The sequence below is a fragment of the Oncorhynchus masou genome, chromosome 14 (genome assembly GCF_036934945.1).
Source record: "Oncorhynchus masou masou isolate Uvic2021 chromosome 14, UVic_Omas_1.1, whole genome shotgun sequence".
Classification (NCBI taxonomy): domain Eukaryota; kingdom Metazoa; phylum Chordata; class Actinopteri; order Salmoniformes; family Salmonidae; genus Oncorhynchus; species Oncorhynchus masou.
The window spans coordinates 37363451-37386146 of record NC_088225.1 but is presented as its reverse complement, the minus strand read 5'-3'; the positions used below and the strand labels follow the sequence as shown (position 1 = coordinate 37386146).

The following is a 22696-nucleotide window of genomic DNA, read 5'->3' as shown; positions in this document are numbered from 1 at the left end:
ATCTCTCCCAGGACCGTTCCTATAGTTACAGTGACCTCTCCCAGGACCGTTCCTATAGTTACAGTGACCTCTCCCAGGACCGTTCCTATAGTTACAGTGACCTCTCCCAGGACCGTTCCTATAGTTACAGTGACCTCTCCCAGGACCGTTCCTATAGTTACAGGTTGTTGTTGTTGTCCAATCCATCACATTTAATTTTATAAAGCCCTTTCTTACATCCGGAGTTATCACAAAGTGCTTAACAGGTGGCTGTTGTGTTAATCACCGCCACAGGGGATCGGGTGGACTGGTGTGGTCCTGCGACGTGTCGTTTAGCGAATTGGAGAGAACTAACCTTTAACAGCAGCTTTTCTCATCACCACTGGTGTGTTTTGAAGGACGAGCCTCAACCCAGAAACATCCGTGTGTGTGTGTGTGTGTGTGTGTGTGTGTGTGTGTGTGTGTGTGTGTGTGTGTGGCCTCATTTGCATCCTTTTGCATTCCAACTCTTGCACAAGCCCAGTCTGAGTTACAGCAGTCGACTTGATTGTGTTTTGGATCATTGTCTTGCTGCATAAACCAGCTGTGCTTCAGCTCAAAGACATCTGGCCTGACATCCTCCTGTAGAACTCTCTGGTACAGAGCAGTATACATGGTTCCTTCTGTTGAGGCAAGTCGTCCAGGTCCTGAGGCAGCAAAGCACCTCCATATTCTCCTCAGCAGGCAGTTCAAGAAGTCCTGCAGTTCTTTCTTTAAATGTAATGAGATAAACACCTCTGAGTCATATGTGGAGCAGAATGTTTACAGTCAGTCTCCTCTGGCCGTCCATGTATTTCTATGGTGGTCTGACTCTAAATGTAATGAGATAAACACCTCTGAGTCATATGTGGAGCAGAATGTTTACAGTCAGTCTCCTCTGGCCGTCCATGTATTTCTATGGTGGTCTGACTCTAAATGTAATGAGATAAACACCTCTGAGTCATATGTGGAGCAGAATGTTTACAGTCAGTCTCCTCTGGCCGTCCATGTATTTCTATGGTGGTCTGACTCTAAATGTAATGAGATAAACACCTCTGAGTCATATGTGGAGCAGAATGTTTACAGTCAGTCTCCTCTGGCCGTCCATGTATTTCTATGGTGGTCTGACTCTAAATGTAATGAGATAAACACCTCTGAGTCATATGTGGAGCAGAATGTTTACAGTCAGTCTCCTCTGGCCGTCCATGTATTTCTATGGTGGTCTGACTCTAAATGTAATGAGATAAACACCTCTGAGTCATATGTGGAGCAGAATGTTTACAGTCAGTCTCCTCTGGCCGTCCATGTATTTCTATGGTGGTCTGACTCTATGGCCAGTGGTCTGACTCTATGGCCAGGTTATGGTCAGTGGTCTGACTCTATGGTCAGTGGTCTGACTCTATGGTTATGGTCAGTGGTCTGACTCTATGGTCAGGTTATGGTCAGTGGTCTGACTCTATGGTCAGTGGTCTGACTCTATGGTCAGTGGTCTGACTCTATGGTCAGGTTATGGTCGGTGGTCTGACTCTATGGCCAGGTTATGGTCAGTGGTCTGACTCTATGGTCAGTGGTCTGACTCTATGGTCAGGTTATGGTCAGTGGTCTGACTCTATGGTCAGTGGTCTGACTCTATGGCCAGGTTATGGTCGGTGGTCTGACTCTATGGCCAGGTTATGGTCAGTGGTCTGACTCTATGGTTATGGTCAGTGGTCTGACTCTATGGTCAGGTTATGGTCAGTGGTCTGACTCTATGGTCAGTGGTCTGACTCTATGGTCAGTGGTCTGACTCTATGGTCGGTGGTCTGACTCTATGGCCAGGTTATGGTCAGTGGTCTGACTCTATGGTCAGTGGTCTGACTCTATGGTCAGGTTATGGTCAGTGGTCTGACTCTATGGTCAGTGGTCTGACTCTATGGTCAGTGGTCTGACTCTATGGTCAGTGGTCTGACTCTATGGCCAGGTTATGGTCGGTGGTCTGACTCTATGGCCAGGTTATGGTCAGTGGTCTGACTCTATGGCCAGTGGTCTGACTCTATGGTCAGGTTATGGTCAGTGGTCTGACTCTATGGCCAGGTTATGGTCAGTGGTCTGACTCTACGGCCAGGTTATGGTCAGTGGTCTGACTCTATGGTCAGGTTATGGTCAGTGGTCTGTCTCTATGGTCAGGTTATGGTCAGTGGTCTGACTCTATGGTCAGGTTATGGTCAGTGGTCCAGGTTATGGTCAGTGGTCTGACTCTATGGCCAGGTTATGGTCAGTGGTCTGACTCTATGGTCAGGTTATGGTCAGTGGTCTGACTCATACCTACAATATTTCTTCTAAATTCCAGGTGTAAAATTTCAGTGGGGCTTTTATGATGTATATTTTAAATTGTACATTTGAGTTATGACAGAGTAAAATAATTTAAGCCAAATTGTAATAGTTCGGTTACATTTATACAGGGTCTTTCTAATTACAAAACGTTCTCTGTGTGCTTTATCTGTTAGACTTCATGGCTTCATGGCAAACCGCCCAGATGAACTTCTAGTCAGACCAAGGTCAGAAGAGTTGGTGGTGTGTTTCAGAGTTGTTTCTCCCTGGGTGAAATCGTCTCTCTCGTCTCTCTCGTTGCCAGGGTGACTGATTGTAGGCCACGGTTCTGTGATGAGGTTATTAACTCTGTTTGCGTTTTAGCTGAACACAATCACTGTAGGACAGGCTGACTGTACAGGACTGAACACTGTAGGACAGGCTGACTGTACAGGACTGAACACTGTAGGACAGGCTGACTGTACAGGACTGAACACTGTAGGACAGGCTGACTGTACAGGACTGAACACTGTAGGACAGGCTGACTGTAGGACAGGCTGACTGTACAGGACTGAACACTGTAGGACAGGCTGACTGTACAGGACTGAACACTGTAGGACAGGCTGACTGTACAGGACTGAACACTGTAGGACAGGCCGACTGTAGGACAGGCCGACTGTAGGACAGGCCGACTGTAGGACAGGCCGACTGTAGGACAGGCTGACTGTAGGACAGGCTGACTGTACAGGACAGAACACTGTAGGACAGGCTGACTGTACAGGACTGAACACTGTAGGACAGGCCGACTGTAGGACAGGCCGACTGTAGGACAGGCCGACTGTAGGACAGGCCGACTGTAGGACAGGCTGACTGTACAGGACTGAACACTGTAGGACAGGCCGACTGTAGGACAGGCCGATTGTAGGACAGGCTGACTGTACAGGACTGAACACTCTAGGACAGGCTGACTGTAGGACAGGCCGACTGTAGGACAGGCTGACTGTACAGGACTGAACACTGTAGGACAGGCTGACTGTAGGACAGGCTGACTGTACAGGACTGAACACTGTAGGACAGGCTGACTGTACAGGACTGAACACTGTAGGACAGGTTGACTGTACAGGACTGAACACTGTAGGACAGGTTGACTGTACAGGACTGAACACTGTAGGACTGGCTGACTGTACAGGACTGAACACTGTAGGACAGGCTGACTGTACAGGACTGAACACTGTAGGACAGGCTGACTGTACAGGACAGAACACTGTAGGACAGGCTGACTGTACAGGACTGAACACTGTAGGACAGGCTGAGGACAGGCCGACTGTACAGGCCGACTGTAACACTGTAGGACAGGCTGACTGTAGGACAGGACACTGTAGGACAGGCACTGTACAGGACAGAACACTGTAGGACAGGCTGACTGTACAGGACTGAACACTGTAGGACAGGCCGACTGTCGTCCAGGACAGGCCGACAGGCCGATGTAGGACAGGCCGACTGTAGGACAGGCCGACTGTAGGACAGGCCGATTGTAGGACAGGCTGATTGTAGGACAGGCACTGTAGGACAGGCTGACTGTACAGGACTGAACACTGTAGGACAGGCTGACTGTAGGACAGGCTGACTGTACAGGACTGAACACTGTAGGACAGGCTGACTGTAGGACAACACTGTAGGACAGGTTGACTGTACAGGACTGAACACTGTAGGACAGGCTGACTGTACAGGACTGAACACTGTAGGAGGACTGGCTGACTGTACAGGACTGAACACTGTAGGACAGGCTGACTGTACAGGACTGAACACTGTAGGACAGGCTGACTGTACAGGACAGAACACTGTAGGACAGGTTGACTGTACAGGACTGAACACTGTAGGACAGGCCGACTGTACAGGACTGACACTGTAGGACAGGCTGACTGACAGGCCTGACTGTAGGACAGGCTGACTGTAACAGGCTGACTGTAGGACAGGCTGACTGTACAGGACAGAACACTGTAGGACAGGCTGACTGTACAGGACTGAACACTGTAGGACAGGCCGACTGTAGGACAGGCCGACAGGCCGACTGTAGGACAGGCCGACTGTACAGGACAGGCCGACTGTAGGACAGGCTGACTGGAGGACAGGCCGATTGGGACAGGCCGACTGTAGGACAGGCTGACTGTAGGACAGGCCGAGGACAGGCTGACTGTAGGACAGGCCACTGTAGGACAGGCTGACTGTAGGACAGGACTGTACAGGACAGGCACTGTAGGACAGGCTGACTGTACAGGACTGGTAGGACCAGGACTGAACACTGTAGGACAGGCCGACTGTAGGACAGGCCGACTGTAGGACAGGCCGACTGTAGGACAGGCTGACTGTACAGGACTGAACACTGTAGGACAGGCTGACTGTACAGGACTGAACACTGTAGGACAGGCTGACTGTACAGGACTGAACACTGTAGGACAGGCTGACTGTACAGGACTGAACACTGTAGGACAGGCCGACTGTAGGACTGTACAGGACTGAACACTGTAGGACTGACTGTACAGGACTGAACACTGTAGGACAGGCTGACTGTACAGGACTGAACACTGTAGGACAGGCTGTAGGACAGGCTGACTGTACAGGACTGAACACTGTAGGACAGGCTGACTGTAGGACAGGCTGACTGTACAGGACTGAACACTGTAGGACAGGCTGACTGTACAGGACTGAACACTGTAGGACAGGCTGACTGTACAGGACTGAACACTGTAGGACAGGCCGACTGTAGGACAGGCCGACTGTAGGACAGGCCGACTGTAGGACAGGCTGACTGTACAGGACTGAACACTGTAGGACAGGCTGACTGTACAGGACTGAACACTGTAGGACAGGCTGACTGTACAGGACTGAACACTGTAGGACAGGCTGACTGTACAGGACTGAACACTGTAGGACAGGCCGACTGTAGGACAGGCTGACTGTACAGGACTGAACACTGTAGGACAGGACAGGCTGACTGTAGGACAGGACTGTACAGGACTGAACACTGTAGGACAGGCTGACTGTACAGGACTGAACACTGTAGGACAGGCTGACTGTAGGACAGGCTGAGGACAGGACTGAACACTGTAGGACAGGCTGACTGTACAGGACTGAACACTGTAGGACAGGCTGACTGTACAGGACAGGAGGACAGGCTGACTGTACACTGAACACTAGGACAGGCCGACTGTAGGACAGGCCGACTGTAGGACAGGCCGACTGTACAGGCCGACTGTAGGACAGGCCGACTGTAGGACAGGCTGACTGTACAGGACAGAACACTGTAGGACAGGCTGACTGTACAGGACTGAACACTGTAGGACAGGCTGACTGTACAGGACTGAACACTGTAGGACAGGCTGACTGGGACTGAACACTGTAGGACAGGCTGACTGTACAGGACTGAAGGCACTGTAGGACAGGCTGACTGTACAGGACTGAACACTGTAGGACAGGCTGACTGTACAGGACTGAACACTGTAGGACAGGCTGACTGTAGGACTGAACACTCTAGGACAGGCCGACTGTAGGACAGGCCGACTGTACTGAACACTGTAGGACAGGCTGACTGACAGGACACACTGTAGGACAGGCTGACTGTACAGGACAGAACACTGAGGACAGGCTGACTGTACAGGACTGACTGTAGGACAGGCTGACTGTACAGGACTGAACACTGTAGGACAGGCCGACTGTAGGACAGGCTGACTGTACAGGACTGAACACTGTAGGACAGGCTGACTGTACAGGACTGAACACTGTAGGACAGGCTGACTGTACAGGACTGAACACTGTAGGACAGGCTGACTGTACAGGACTGAACACTGTAGGACAGGCCGACTGTAGGACAGGCTGACTGTACAGGACTGAACACTGTAGGACAGGCTGACTGTACAGGACTGAACACTGTAGGACAGGCTGACTGTACAGGACTGAACACTGTAGGACAGGCTGACTGTAGGACAGGCTGACTGTACAGGACTGAACACTGTAGGACAGGCTGACTGTACAGGACTGAACACTGTAGGACAGGCTGACTGTACAGGACTGAACACTGTAGGACAGGCCGACTGTAGGACAGGCCGACTGTACAGGACAGGACTGTAACACTGTAGGACAGGCCGACTGTAGGACAGGCTGACTGTACAGGACTGAACACTGTAGGACAGGCTGACTGTACAGGACTGAACACTGTAGGACAGGCTGACTGTACAGGACTGAACACTGTAGGACAGGCTGACTGTGACAGGACTGAACACTGTAGGACAGGCCGACTGTAGGACAGGCTGACTGTACAGGACTGAACACTGTAGGACAGGCTGACTGTACAGGACTGAACACTGTAGGACAGGCTGACTGTACAGGACTGAACACTGTAGGACAGGCTGACTGTAGGACAGGCTGACTGTACAGGACTGAACACTGTAGGACAGGCTGACTGTACAGGACTGAACACTGGGACAGGCTGACTGTACAGGACTGAACACTGTAGGACAGGCCGACTGTACAGGCCGACTGTAGGACAGGCCGACTGGACAGGCCGACTGTAGGACAGGCCGACTGTAGGACTGTGGCTGACTGTAGGACAGGCTGACTGTACAGGACAGAACACTGTAGGACAGGCTGACTGTACAGGACTGAACACTGTAGGACAGGCCGACTGTAGGACAGGCCGACTGTAGGACAGGCCGACTGTAGGACAGGCCGACTGTAGGACAGGCCGACTGTAGGACAGGCTGACTGTACAGGACAGAACACTGTAGGACAGGCTGACTGTACAGGACTGAACACTGTAGGACAGGCTGACTGTACAGGACTGAACACTGTAGGACAGGCTGACTGTACAGGACTGAACACTCTAGGACAGGCTGACTGTAGGACAGGCCGACTGTAGGACAAGCTGACTGTAGGACAGGCTGACTGTACAGGACAGAACACTGTAGGACAGGCTGACTGTACAGGACAGAACACTGTAGGACAGGCTGACTGTACAGGACTGAACACTGTAGGACAGGCTGACTGTACAGGACAGAACACTGTAGGACAGGCTGACTGTAGGACAGGCTGACTGTACAGGACTGAACACTGTAGGACAGGCTGACTGTAGGACAGGCTGACTGTACAGGACTGAACACTGTAGGACAGGCCGACTGTAGGACAGGCTGACTGTAGGACAGGTTGACTGTACAGGACAGAACACTGTAGGACAGGCTGACTGTAGGACAGGCTGACTGTACAGGACTGAACACTGTAGGACAGGCTGACTGTAGGACAGGTTGACTGTACAGGACTGAACACTGTAGACTTCAGTACCAGAGACGCTCCCTGTCTGTCCTGTGGACTTCAGTACCAGAGAGTATATATATATATATAGACGCTCCCTGTCTGTCCTGTGGACTTCAGTACCAGAGAGTATATATATATATAGAGACGCTCCCTGTCTGTCCTGTGGACTTCAGTACCAGAGAGTATATATATATATATAGACGCTCCCTGTCTGTCCTGTGGACTTCAGTACCAGAGAGTATATATATATATATAGACGCTCCCTGTCTGTCCTGTGGACTTCAGTACCAGAGAGTATATATATATATATAGACGCTCCCTGTCTGTCCTGTGGACTTCAGTACCAGAGACGCTCCCTGTCTGTCCTGTGGACTTCAGTACCAGAGAGTATATATATATATATAGACGCTCCCTGTCTGTCCTGTGGACTTCAGTACCAGAGAGTATATATATATATAGAGACGCTCCCTGTCTGTCCTGTGGACTTCAGTACCAGAGAGTATATATATATATATATAGAGACGCTCCCTGTCTGTCCTGTGGACTTCAGTACCAGAGAGTATATATATATATATAGACGCTCCCTGTCTGTCCTGTGGACTTCAGTACCAGAGAGTATATATATATATATATAGACGCTCCCTGTCTGTCCTGTGGACTTCAGTACCAGAGAGTATATATATATATAGAGACGCTCCCTGTCTGTCCTGTGGACTTCAGTACCAGAGAGTATATATATATATATAGACGCTCCCTGTCTGTCCTGTGGACTTCAGTACCAGAGAGTATATATATATATATAGACGCTCCCTGTCTGTCCTGTGGACTTCAGTACCAGAGAGTATATATATATATATAGACGCTCCCTGTCTGTCCTGTGGACTTCAGTACCAGAGAGTATATATATATATATAGACGCTCCCTGTCTGTCCTGTGGACTTCAGTACCAGAGAGTATATATATATATAGAGACGCTCCCTGTCTGTCCTGTGGACTTCAGTACCAGAGAGTATATATATATATAGAGACGCTCCCTGTCTGTCCTGTGGACTTCAGTACCAGAGAGTATATATATATATAGAGACGCTCCCTGTCTGTCCTGTGGACTTCAGTACCAGAGAGTATATATATATATATATATAGACGCTCCCTGTCTGTCCTGTGGACTTCAGTATTTACAAGGCAAACGACATGACGTAACAGGACCTACAGTAGAGGACTCTTGTATCTGGCCTGTCAGAAACTGGTTAACTCTCTCAGGCTTTTCATACACCCTCTCCCTCTGCCCTGTTCTGCCTCGGCAGATCTGAATACACGTCGGCTGTATAGATGCTGCAGTATCTCCACAGGGAGCCGTGCCAGAGATGATGTCATGGAACTATATTCAACTGACACTTTTAGCGTTAGCGCTGTGCAGTCTAAAGGTCAGAGGTTAAATGATCATAACAACCAGGCAGTCAGTCAGTGTAATTCTGATTAAACATTGAGAGGGGGGAGGTTCCCAGTCACAGATGAAGCATTTAGCATTAGCGCTGTGCAGTCTAAAGGTCAGAGGTTAAATGATCATAACAACCAGGCAGTCAGTCAGTGTAATTCTGATTAAACATTGAGGGGGAGGGGGTTCCCAGTCACAGATGAAGCATTTAGCATTAGCGCTGTGCAGTCTAAAGGTCAGAGGTTAAATGATCATAACAACCAGGCAGTCAGTCAGTGTAATTCTGATTAAACATTGAGGGGGGGAGGGGGGGGTTTCCAGTCACAGATGAAGCATTTAGCATTAGCGCTGTGCAGCCTAAAGGTCAGAGGTTAAATGATCATAACAACCAGGCAGTCAGTCAGTGTAATTCTGATTAAACATTGAGAGGGGGGTTCCCAGTCACAGATGAAGCATTTAGCATTAGCGCTGTGCAGTCTAAAGGTCAGAGGTTAAATGATCATAACAACCAGGTAGTCAGTCAGTGTAATTCTGATTAAACATTGAGGGGGGGGACGTTCCCAGTCACAGATGAAGCATTTAGCATTAGCGCTGTGCAGCCTAAAGGTCAGAGGTTAAATGATCATAACAACCAGGCAGTCAGTCAGTGTAATTCTGATTAAACATTGAGAGGGGGGGGTTCCCAGTTACAGATGAAGCATTTAGCATTAGCGCTGTGCAGCCTAAAGGTCAGAGGTTAAATGATCATAACAACCAGGTAGTCAGTCAGTGTAATTCTGATTAAACATTGAGGGGGGGAGGGGGACGTTCCCAGTCACAGATGAAGCATTTAGCATTAGCGCTGTGCAGCCTAAAGGTCAGAGGTTAAATGATCATAACAACCAGGCAGTCAGTCAGTGTAATTCTGATTAAACATTGAGAGGGGGGGGGGTTCCCAGTCACATATGAAGCATTTAGCATTAGCGCTGTGCAGTCTAAAGGTCAGAGGTTAAATGATCATAACAACCAGGTAGTCAGTCAGTGTAATTCTGATTAAACATTGAGGGGGGACGTTCCCAGTCACAGATGAAGCATTTAGCATTAGCGCTGTGCAGCCTAAAGGTCAGAGGTTAAATGATCATAACAACCAGGTAGTCAGTCAGTGTAATTCTGATTAAACATTGAGGGGGGGACGTTCCCAGTCACAGATGAAGCATTTAGCATTAGCGCTGTGCAGCCTAAAGGTCAGAGGTTAAATGATCATAACAACCAGGCAGTCAGTCAGTGTAATTCTGATTAAACATTGAGGGGGGGGGACGTTCCCAGTCACAGATGAAGCATTTAGCATTAGCGCTGTGCAGCCTAAAGGTCAGAGGTTAAATGATCATAACAACCAGGCAGTCAGTCAGTGTAATTCTGATTAAACATTGAGGGGGGGGGACGTTCCCAGTCACAGATGAAGCATTTTCAATGGAGAATGTAAATTGGAGTCGGTTTAATCTGTGTCCTGAAAACAGCTCCCTCAGTATTCCGCTTGTCTGTACACGGTGATGGGTAGTAGGGTTTCCATCTGTAGTTAGTTCCCAGAGGGATTTCTCTCTGTCCTGGTTTCACGTAGAACAGTGGGCCAGACACACAGTGGATGTCACTGTCTGGTAGGGTCGTGTTGTAGGGAGACTGGCTAGACTGTTACGACTGCCAAGGCATGTTGTCTCGTTGTTGTCAGATGTGAGCCAGTCCTATGAGTCATGACTCTTCCGGCAGCGCTCCGTACATTTGTACCTGTATCCGTCTGTTGTTGCATCATCACTGGGCGCCTGTGGTCTCTCTACACTCGCCCGGTCATTCCTAGAAGGTGTTTCTATACACCTGATAGGTGCAGAGAAATGTGTTGTTTTACAGGGTCAACCGTAGTAGTACGCTACTCCTGGAGGAAAATTGGGGTGAAGTGCCTTGCTCAAGGGCACGTCGGCAGATTTTTCACCTTGTCTGGCTGCTGGGGTATTGGAACCAGTGATCTTTCAGTTACTGGCCAAACGCTCTAACAACTAGGATATCTGCCATGTTAGAGAGGTAGGGGGTGGGGGAGAGAGGTAGGGGGTAGGGGGAGAGAGGTAGGGGGGGAGAGAGGTAGGGGGAGAGAGGTAGGGGGTAGGGGGAGAGAGGTAGGGGGGTAGGGGGAGAGAGGTAGGGGGTAGGGGAGAGAGGTAGGGGGAGAGAGGTAGGGGGAGAGAGGTAGGGGGAGAGAGGTAGGGGGGTAGGGGGAGAGAGGTAGGGGGGTAGGGGGAGAGAGGTAGGGGGTAGGGGGAGAGAGGTAGGGGGTAGGGGAGAGAGGGTAGGGGGGTAAGGGGAGAGAGGTAGGGGGGTAGGGGGAGAGAGGTAGGGGGTAGGGGAGAGAGGTAGGGGTAGGGGGAGAGGTAGGGGGGAGAGAGGTAGGGGAGAGAGGTAGGGGTAGGGGGAGAGAGGTAGGGGGTAGGGGGAGAGAGGTAGGGGGTAGGGAGAGAGGTAGGGGGAGAGAGGTAGGGGGGTAGGGGGAGAGAGGTAGGGGGAGAGGGTAAGGGGGTAGGGGGAGAGAGGTAGGGGGGAGAGAGGTAGGGGGAGAGAGGTAGGGGGTAGGGGGAGAGAGGTAGGGGGAGAGAGGTAGGGGGTAGGGGAGAGAGGTAGGGGGAGAGAGGTAGGGGGAGAGAGGTAGGGGGAGAGAGGTAGGGGGGTAGGGGGAGAGAGGTAGGGGGGTAGAGGGAGAGAGGTAGGGGGAGAGAGGTAGGGGTGGGGGAGAGAGAGTAGGGGGAAGAGAGGTAGGGGGTGGAGGGAGAGAGGTAGGGGGTGGGGGAGAGAGTTAGGGGGTGGGGGAGAGAGGTAGGGGGTGGGGGGAGAGAGGTAGGGGGTGGGGGAGAGAGGTAGGGGGTGGAGGGAGAGAGGTAGGGGGTGGGGGAGAGAGTTAGGGGGTGGGTGGAGAGAGGTATTTTTTTATTTCACCTTTATTTAACCAGGTAGGCTAGTTGAGAACAAGTTTGAAGTTGGTGAGGGGAGATAAAAGTCTCCAACTTCAGCGATTTTTACAATTCGTTCCAGTCACAGGCAGCAGAGAACTGGAACAAAAGGCGGCCAAATGAGGTGTTGGCTTTAGGGATGATCAGTGTGATACACCTGCTGGAGCGCGTGCTACGTGTGGGTGTTGCCATCGTGACCAGTGAGCTGAGATAAGGCGGAGCTTTACCTAGCATGGAGCTTTACCTAGCATGGAGCTTTACCTAGCATGGAGCTTTACCTAGCATGGAGCTTTACCTAGCATGGAGCTTTACCTAGCATGGAGCTTTACCTAGCATGGAGCTTTACCTAGCATTGACTTGTAGATGACTTGGAGCCAGTGGGTCTGGCAACGAATATATAGCGAGGTAGAGGGAGAGAGGTAGGGGGGTAGAGGGAGAGAGGTAGGGGGTAGAGGGAGAGAGTAGGGGGTAGAGGGAGAGAGGTAGGGGGAGAGGGAGAGGGTAGGGGAGAGGGAGAGAGGTAGGGGGAGAGAGGGAGAGAGGTAGGGGTGGAGAGGGAGAGAGGTAGGGGGGAGGGAGAGAGGTAGGGGGTAGAGGGAGAGAGGTAGGGGGTAGAGGGAGAGAGGTAGGGGTGGAGAGGGAGAGAGGTAGGGGGGAGAGGGAGAGAGGTAGGGGGGAGAGGGAGAGAGGTAGGGGGAGAGGGAGAGAGGTAGGGGGGAGAGGGAGAGAGGTAGGGGTGGAGAGGGAGAGAGGTAGGGGTGGAGAGGGAGAGAGGTAGGGGGAGAGGGAGAGAGGTAGGGGGAGAGAGGAGAGAGTAGGGGGGGACTACCTGCTGCCCCTAGAAGCAACACCCAGGCTATGTCCTCGTGTTGTAACGACAACCAGGCTACGTCCTCGTGTTATAACGACACCCAGGCTATGTCCTCGTGTTATAACACGACACCCAGGTTACGTCCTCGTGTTATAACGACACCCAGGCTACGTCCTCGTGTTATAACGACACCCAGGATATGTCCTCGTGTTATAACGACACCCAGGCTATGTCCTCGTGTTATAACGACACCCAGGTTACGTCCTCGTGTTATAACGACACCCAGGTTACGTCCTCGTGTTATAACGACACCCAGGATATGTCCTCGTGTTATAACGACACCCAGGCTATGTCCTCGTGTTATAACGACACCCAGGTTACGTCCTCGTGTTATAACGACACCCAGGCTACGTCCTCGTGTTATAACGACACACAGGTTACGTCCTCGTGTTATAACGACACCCAGGTTACGTCCTCGTGTTATAACGACACCCAGGCTGCGTCCTCGTGTTATAACGACACCCAGGCTGCGTCCTCGTGTTATAACACGACACCCAGGCTACGTCCTCGTGTTATAACGACACCCAGGCTACGTCCTCGTGTTATAACGGCACCCAGGCTACGTCCTCGTGTTATAACGACACCCAGGCTACGTCCTCGTGTTATAACACGACACCCAGGCTACGTCCTCGTGTTATAACGACACCCAGGTTACGTCCTCGTGTTATAACGACACCCAGGCTACGTCCTCGTGTTATAACGACACCCAGGCTACGTACTCGTTTTATAACGACACCCAGGCTACGTCCTCGTGTTATAACGACACCCAGGCTACGTCCTCGTGTTACAACGACACCCAGGCTACGTCCTCGTGTTATAACGACACCCAGGTTACGTCCTCGTGTTACAACGACACCCAGGCTACGTCCTCGTGTAATAACACGACAGATAGAGGACAGAGGTGTTCAAGCCAGATTCATTCATGAATGTCTTTCTGCTTTTGTGTGTCATTCATTCTCCATTCTCGCTAAACACTGGACTCTCTGACTGAGTGAGAACCGAGCCAAAGTGTGTGTGTGTGTGTGTGTGTGTGTGTGTGTGTGTGTGTGTGTGTGTGTGTGTGTGTGTGTGTGAGAGCCCTCTGCTCAGTGACAGAATGAAGTGGAGACCCCTGATGAATAATGATCAGTTCAGTTTTATAACGGAGAGAGGAAAGACCTGGAGACTGGCTTCTCTGTTAACATGGAGAGACTAAAGACCTGGAGACTGGCTTCTCTGTTAACATGGAGAGACTCAAGACCTGGAGACTGGCTTCTGTTAACATGGAGAGACTAAAGACCTGGAGACTGGCTTCTCTGTTAACATGGAGAGACTAAAGACCTGGAGACTGGCTTCTCTGTTAACATGGAGAGACTAAAGACCTGGAGACTGGCTTCTCTGTTAACATGGAGAGACTAAAGACCTGGAGACTGGCTTCTCTGTTAACATGGAGAGACTAAAGACCTGGAGACTGGCTTCTCTGTTAACATGGAGAGACTAAAGACCTGGAGACTGGCTTCTCTGTTACATGGAGAGACTTGGAGACTCTGTTAACATGGAGAGACTAAAGACCTGGAGACTGGCTTCTCTGTTAACATGGAGAGACTAAAGACCTGGAGACTGGCTTCTCTGTTAACATGGAGAGACTAAAGACCTGGAGACTGGCTTCTCTGTTAACATGGAGAGACTAAAGACCTGGAGACTGGCTTCTCTGTTAACATGGAGAGACTAAAGACCTGGAGACTGGCTTCTCTGTTAACATGGAGAGACTAAAGACCTGGAGACTGGCTTCTCTGTTAACATGGAGAGACTAAAGACCTGGAGACTGGCTTCTCTGTTAACATGGAGAGACTAAAGACCTGGAGACTGGCTTCTCTGTTAACATGGAGAGACTAAAGACCTGGAGACTGGCTTCTCTGTTAACATGGAGAGACTAAAGACCTGGAGACTGGCTTCTGTTAACATGGAGAGACTAAAGACCTGGAGACTGGCTTCTCTGTTAACATGGAGAGACTAAAGACCTGGAGACTGGCTTCTCTGTTAACATGGAGAGACTAAAGACCTGGAGACTGGCTTCTCTGTTAACATGGAGAGACTAAAGACCTGGAGACTGGCTTCTCTGTTAACATGGAGAGACTAAAGACCTGGAGACTGGCTTCTCTGTTAACATGGAGAGACTAAAGACCTGGAGACTGGCTTCTCTGTTAACATGGAGACCTGAGACTAATGGAGAGACTAAAGACCTGGAGACTGGCTTCTCTGTTAACATGGAGAGACTAAAGACCTGGAGACTGGCTTCTCTGTTAACATGGAGAGACTAAAGACCTGGAGACTGGCTTCTCTGTTAACATGGAGAGACTAAAGACCTGGAGACTGGCTTCTCTGTTAACATGGAGAGACTAAAGACCTGGAGACTGGCTTCTCTGTTAACATGGAGAGACTAAAGACCTGGAGACTGGCTTCTCTGTTAACATGGAGAGACTAAAGACCTGGAGACTGCTTCTCTGTTAACATGGAGAGACTAAAGACCTGGAGACTGGCTTCTCTGTTAACATGGAGAGACTAAAGACCTGGAGACTGGCTTCTCTGTTAACATGGAGAGACTAAAGACCTGGAGACTGGCTTCTCTGTTAACATGGAGAGACTAAAGACCTGGAGACTGGCTTCTCTGTTAACATGGAGAGACTAAAGACCTGGAGACTGGCTTCTCTGTTAACATGGAGAGACTAAAGACCTGGAGACTGGCTTCTCTGTTAACATGGAGAGACTAAAGACCTGGAGACTGGCTTCTCTGTTAACATGGAGAGACTAAAGACCTGGAGACATGGAGAGACTAAAGACCCGGAGACTGGCTTCTCTGTTAACATGGAGAGACTAAAGACCTGGAGACTGGCTTCTCTGTTAACATGGAGAGACTAAAGACCTGGAGACATGGCTTCTCTGTTAACATGGAGAGACTAAAGACCTGGAGACTGGCTTCTCTGTTAACATGGAGAGACTAAAGACCTGGAGACTGGCTTCTCTGTTAACATGGAGAGACTAAAGACCTGGAGACTGGCTTCTCTGTTAACATGGAGAGACTAAAGACCTGGAGACTGGCTTCTCTGTTAACATGGAGAGACTAAAGACCTGGAGACTGGCTTCTCTGTTAACATGGAGAGACTAAAGACCTTCTCTGGGAGACTAAAGACCTGGAGACTTCTCTGTTAACATGGAGACTAAAGACCTGGAGACTGGCTCTGTTAACATGGAGAGACTAAAGACCTGGAGACTGGCTTCTCTGTTAACATGGAGAGACTAAAGACCTGGAGACTGGCTTCTCTGTTAACATGGAGAGACTAAAGACCTGGAGACTGGCTTCTCTGTTAACATGGAGAGACTAAAGACCTGGAGACTGGCTTCTCTGTTAACATGGAGAGACTAAAGACCCGGAGACTGGCTTCTCTGTTAACATGGAGAGACTAAAGACCTGGAGACTGGCTTCTCTGTTAACATGGAGAGACTAAAGACCCGGAGACTGGCTTCTCTGTTAACATGGAGAGACTAAAGACCCGGAGACTGGCTTCTCTGTTAACATGGAGAGACTAAAGACCTGGAGACTGGCTTCTCTGTTAACATGGAGAGACTAAAGACCCGGAGACTGGCTTCTCTGTTAACATGGAGAGACTAAAGACCTGGAGACTGGCTTCTCTGTTAACATGGAGAGACTAAAGACCCGGAGACTGGCTTCTCTGTTAACATGGAGAGACTAAAGACCCGGAGACTGGACTTCTCTGTTAACATGGAGAGACTAAAGACCCGGAGACTGGCTTCTCTGTTAACATGGAGAGACTAAAGACCCGGAGACTGGCTTCTCTGTTAACATGGAGAGACTAAAGACCCGAGACTGGCTTCTCTGTTAACATGGAGAGACTAAAGACCCGGAGACTGGCTTCTCTGTTAACATGGAGAGACTAAAGACCCGGAGACTGGCTTCTCTGTTAACATGGAGAGACTAAAGACCCGGAGACTGGCTTCTGTTAACATGGAGAGACTAAAGACCCGGAGACTGGCTTCTCTGTTAACATGGAGAGACTAAAGACCCGGAGACTGGCTTCTCTGTTAACATGGAGAGACTAAAGACCCGGAGACTGGCTTCTCTGTTAACATGGAGAGACTAAAGACCCGGAGACTGGCTTCTCTGTTAACATGGAGAGACTAAAGACCGGAGACTGGCTTCTCTGTTAACATGGAGAGACTAAAGACCCGGAGACTGGCTTCTCTGTTAACATGGAGAGACTAAAGACCTGGAGACTGGCTTCTCTGTTAACATGGAGAGACTAAAGACCTGGAGACTGGCTTCTCTGTTAACATGGAGAGACTAAAGACCTGGAGACTGGCTTCTCTGTTAACATGGAGAGACTAAAGACCTGGAGACTGGCTTCTCTGTTAACATGGAGAGACTAAAGACCTGGAGACTGGCTTCTCTGTTAACATGGAGAGACTAAAGACCTGGACACTGGCTTCTCTGTTAACATGGAGAGACTAAAGACCTGGACACTGGCTTCTCTGTTAACATGGAGAGACTAAAGACCTGGAGACTGGCTTCTCTGTTAACATGGAGAGACTAAAGACCTGGAGACATGGCTTCTCTGTTAACATGGAGAGACTAAAGACCTGGAGACTGGCTTCTCTGTTAACATGGAGAGACTAAAGACCTGGAGACTGGCTTCTCTGTTAACATGGAGAGACTAAAGACCTGGACACTGGCTTCTCTGTTAACATGGAGAGACTAAAGACCTGGAGACTGGCTTCTCTGTTAACATGGAGAGACTAAAGACTTGGAGACTGGCTTCTCTGTTAACATGTAGGGACTAAAGACCTGGAGACTGGCTTCTCTGTTAACATGGAGAGACTAAAGACCTGGAGACTGGCTTCTCTGTTAACATGTAGAGAGTAAAGACCTGGAGACTGGCTTCTCTGTTAACATTTATACAGTTTATACAGTTTATACAACCTGGGGATTTATACAGTTTATACCACCTGGGGATTTATACAACCTGTGGATTTATACAGTTTATACCACCTGGGGATTTATACAGTTTATACCACCTGGGGATTTATACAGTTTAGAAAACCTGGGGATTTATACAGTTTATACCACCTGGGGATTTATACAACCTGGGGATTTATACAGTTTATACAACCTGGGGATTTATACAACCTGGGGATTTAAACAGTTTATACCACCTGGGGATTTATACAGTTTATACCACCTGGGGATTTATACAGTTTTTACCACCTGGGGATTTATACAGTTTATACAACCTGATAGGATTTATACAACCTGGGGATTTATACAGTTTATACCACCTGGGGATTTATACAACCTGGGGATTTATACAGTTTATACCACCTGGGGATTTATACAGTTTATACCACCTGGGGATTTATACAGTTTATACAACCTGGGGATTTATACAGTTTATACAACCTGGGGATTTATACAACCTGGGGATTTATACAGTTTATACCACCTGGGGATTTATACAGTTTATACAACCTGGGGATTTATACAGTTTATACCACCTGGGGATTTATACAGTTTATACCACCTGGGGATTTATACAGTTTATACAACCTGGGGATTTATACAGTTTATACAACCTGGGGATTTATACAACCTGGGGATTTATACAGTTTATACAACCTGGGGATTTATACAATACCACCTGGGGATTTATACAGTTTATACCACCTGGGGATTTATACAGTTTATACAACCTGGGGATTTATACAACTGGGGATTTATACAGTTTATACAACCTGGGGATTTATACAGTTTATACAACCTGGGGATTTATACAGTTTATACCACCTGGGGATTTATACAGTTTATACCACCTGGGGATTTATACAGTTTATACAACCTGGGGATTTATACAGTTTATACACCTGGGGATTTATACAGTTTATACAACCTGGGGATTTATACAACCTGGGGATTTATACAGTTTATACCACCTGGGGATTTATACAACCTGGGGATTTATACAACCTGGGGATTTATACAGGTAATCAAAACCTGATAGGATTTGTGAAGCCAGTCAGTTGTCCTCTGATGCCTTTTAGTTATCATAACCCTACCCATAACGCCTCACACACACACACACACACACACACACACACACACACACACACACAGACACCTCTCACTGTCTGTCTGAGAACTGTACCTATGCCTTAGCCCTCTCTCTCTCTCTCTCTCTCTGTCTCTCTGTCTCTCTGTCTCTCTGTCTCTCTGTGTGTGTGTCCTCTGATTGTATATGACATTTCAGCCTCCGTCTTCAGGTGGCGTGAAGGCAGGTGTTGAGGACTGTCCTTCTCTCTCTACCTCATTCTGTTGTTCTGAGTCATGGCGACCTCTCTGCTCAGCAGGCAGCTGGTCCTCTCCCTCCAGCAGAACCTCAGGCTCACTGCACCAGGTACACAACGCTCATTTACATTACATTTAAGTCATTTAGCAGACGCTCTTATCCAGAGCGACTTACAAATTGGTGAATTCACCTTCTGACATCCAGTGGAACAGCCACTTTACAATAGTGCATCTAAATCATTAAGGGGGTGGTGAGAAGGATTACTTATCCTATCCTAGGTATTCCTTGAAGAGGTGGGGTTTCAGGTGTCTCCGGAAGGTGGTGATTGACTCCGCTGTCCTGGCGTCGTGAGGGAGTTTGTTCCACCATTGGGGGGCCAGAGCAGCGAACAGTTTTGACTGGGCTGAGCGGGAACTGTACTTCCTCAATGGTAGGGAGGCGAGCAGGCCAGAGGTGGATGAACGCAGTGCCCTTGCTTGGGTGTAGGGCCTGATCAGAGCCTGGAGGTACTGCGGTGCCGTTCCCCTCACAGCTCCGTAGGCAAGCACACACACCGCTCACACACTCCCCTCACACACTCCCCTCACACACTCCGCTCACACACTCCCCTCACACACTCCGCTCACACACTCCCCTCACACACTCCGCTCACACACACCGCTCACACACTCCCCTCACACACACCGCTCACACACACCGCTCACACACTCCGCTCACACACTCCGCTCACACACTCCCCTTACACACTCCGCTCACACACTCCGCTCACACACACCGCTCACACACACCGCTCACACACACCGCTCACACACTCCCCTCACACACTCCCCTCACACACACCGCTCACACACACAGCTCACACACACCGCTCACACACCGCTCACACACACCGCTCACACACTCCGCTCACACACTCCGTTTACACACTCCGCTCACACACACCGCTCACACACTCCCTCACACACTCCCCTCACACACTCCTCACACACACCGCTCACACACTCCCTCACACACACCCGCTCACACACACCGCTCACACACTCCGCCACACACTCCCCTCCCACACACCGCTCACACACTCCGCTCACACACTCCGCTCACACACTCCGCTCACACACACCGCTCACACACCGCCACACACACCGCTCACACTCCCCTCACACACTCCCCCTCACACACCCTCACACACACCGCTCACACACACAGCTCACACACACCGCCACACACACCGCTCACACACACAGCTCACACACCCGCTCACACACTCCGCTCACACACTCCGCTCACACCGCTCACACACTCCGCTCACACACACCGCTCACACACTCCCTCACACACTCCTCACACACTCCCCTCACACACACCGCTCACACACACCGCTCACACACTCCGCTCACACACACCGCTCACACACCGCTCACACACACCGCTCACACACACCGCTCACACACACCGCTCACACTCCGCTCACACACTCCGCTCACACACACCGCTCACACACTCCCACTCACACACTCCGCTCACACACACTCTACTCACACACACCGCTCACACACACACTCTACTCACACACACCGCTCACACACTCCACTCACACACACCGCTCACACACTCCCCTCACACACTCCCCTCACACACTCCGCTCACACACACGCTCACACACTCCCCTCACACACTCCCCCTCACACACACCGCTCACACACTCCGCTCAAACACTCCGCTCACACACTCCGCTCACACACTCCGCTCACACACTCCGCTCACACACTCCCCTCACACACACCGCTCACACACACCGCTCACACACTCTACTCACACACACTCCGCTCACACACTCCGCTCACACACTCCGCTCACACACTCCGCTCACACACACCGCTCACACACTCCGCTCACACACTCCGCTCACACACTCCGCTCACACACGCTCACACACCCGCTCACACACGCGCTCACACACACCGCTCACACACACCGCTCACACACTCCGCTCACACACTCCGCTCACACACTCCGCTCACACACGCGCTCACACACCGCTCACACACGCCGCTCACACACTCCGCCACACACTCCGCTCACACACTCCGCTCACACACGCCGCTCACACACTCCGCTCACACACTCCGCTCACACACTCCGCTCACACACGCCGCTCACACACTCCGCTCACACACTCCGCTCACACACGCCCCTCACACACACATAAGAGGTAGTAGGAACAGTAGTGTGTACAGGTTATGGTTATGTCTGTTAGAGGTAATATCTATATGCAATCAGCTCTATTCCAGTTATATCACTGTTTGGTATACACACACACACACACACACACACTGGTAGAAACGTCACACTACTGACCTTGCTGCTGTTCCCTGTAGCCAACAGTCTCTTAATGAGTCAGCTTCCTCAATCATAAAACAGAGGTCAGCTACATGGTTAAGACAGACTAATGGTATCACCCTGTAGCCAGACAGACTAATGGTATCACCCTACATACCCTGTGGCCAGACAGACTAATGATATCACCATACATACCCTGTGGCCAGACAGACTAATGATATCACCATACATACCCTGTGGCCAGACAGACTAATGGTATCACCCTGTAGCCAGACAGACTAATGGTATCACCCTACATACCCTGTGGCCAGACAGACTAATGATATCACCATACATACCCTGTGGCCAGACAGACTAATGATATCACCATACATACCCTGTGGCCAGACAGACTAATGGTATCACCCTGTAGCCAGACAGACTAATGGTATCACCCTACATACCCTGTGGCCAGACAGACTAATGATATCACCCTACATACCCTGTGGCCAGACAGACTAATGATATCACCCTACATACCCTGTGGCCAGACAGACTAATGATATCACCCTGTGGCCAGACAGACTAATGATATCACCCTGTGGCCAGACAGACTAATGATATCACCCTACATACCCTGTGGCCAGACAGACTAATGATATCACCCTGTGGCCAGACAGACTAATGGTATCACCCTGTGGCCAGACAGACTAATGATATCACCCTGTGGCCAGACAGACTAATGATATCACCCTACATACCCTGTGGCCAGACAGACTAATGATATCACCCTGTGGCCAGACAGACTAATGGTATCACCCTGTGGCCAGACAGACTAATGATATCACCCTACATACCCTGTGGCCAGACAGACTAATGATATCACCCTACATACCCTGTGGCCAAACAGACTAATGATATCACCCTGTGGCAATACAGACTAATGGTATCACCCTGTGGCCAGACAGACTAATGATTTCACCCTGTGGCCAGACAGACTAATGTTATCACCCTGTGGCCAGACAGACTAATGATATCACCCTGTGGCCAGACAGACTAATGATATCACCCTGTGGCCAGACAGACTACTGATATCACCCTGTGGCCAGACAGACTAATGATATCACCCCTGTGGCCAGACAGACTAATGATATCACCCTGTGGCCAGACAGAC

The 22696-nt window shown here is 50.1% G+C and overlaps 1 protein-coding gene across 1 annotated transcript in view; it reads left to right on the top strand.

Annotated features, from left to right (window-relative positions):
- The window catches only part of LOC135554814 (4-aminobutyrate aminotransferase, mitochondrial-like), a gene marked incomplete at its 3' end in the record, with an annotated part of 50164 nt that overhangs the window by 5406 nt on the left and 22062 nt on the right, over positions 1-22696 (top strand). Inside the window, exon 2 of the mRNA XM_064987256.1 lies at positions 19178-19311. Coding sequence (XP_064843328.1) covers positions 19242-19311 — 70 coding nt within the window. The remainder of the gene's footprint in view (positions 1-19177; positions 19312-22696) is intronic.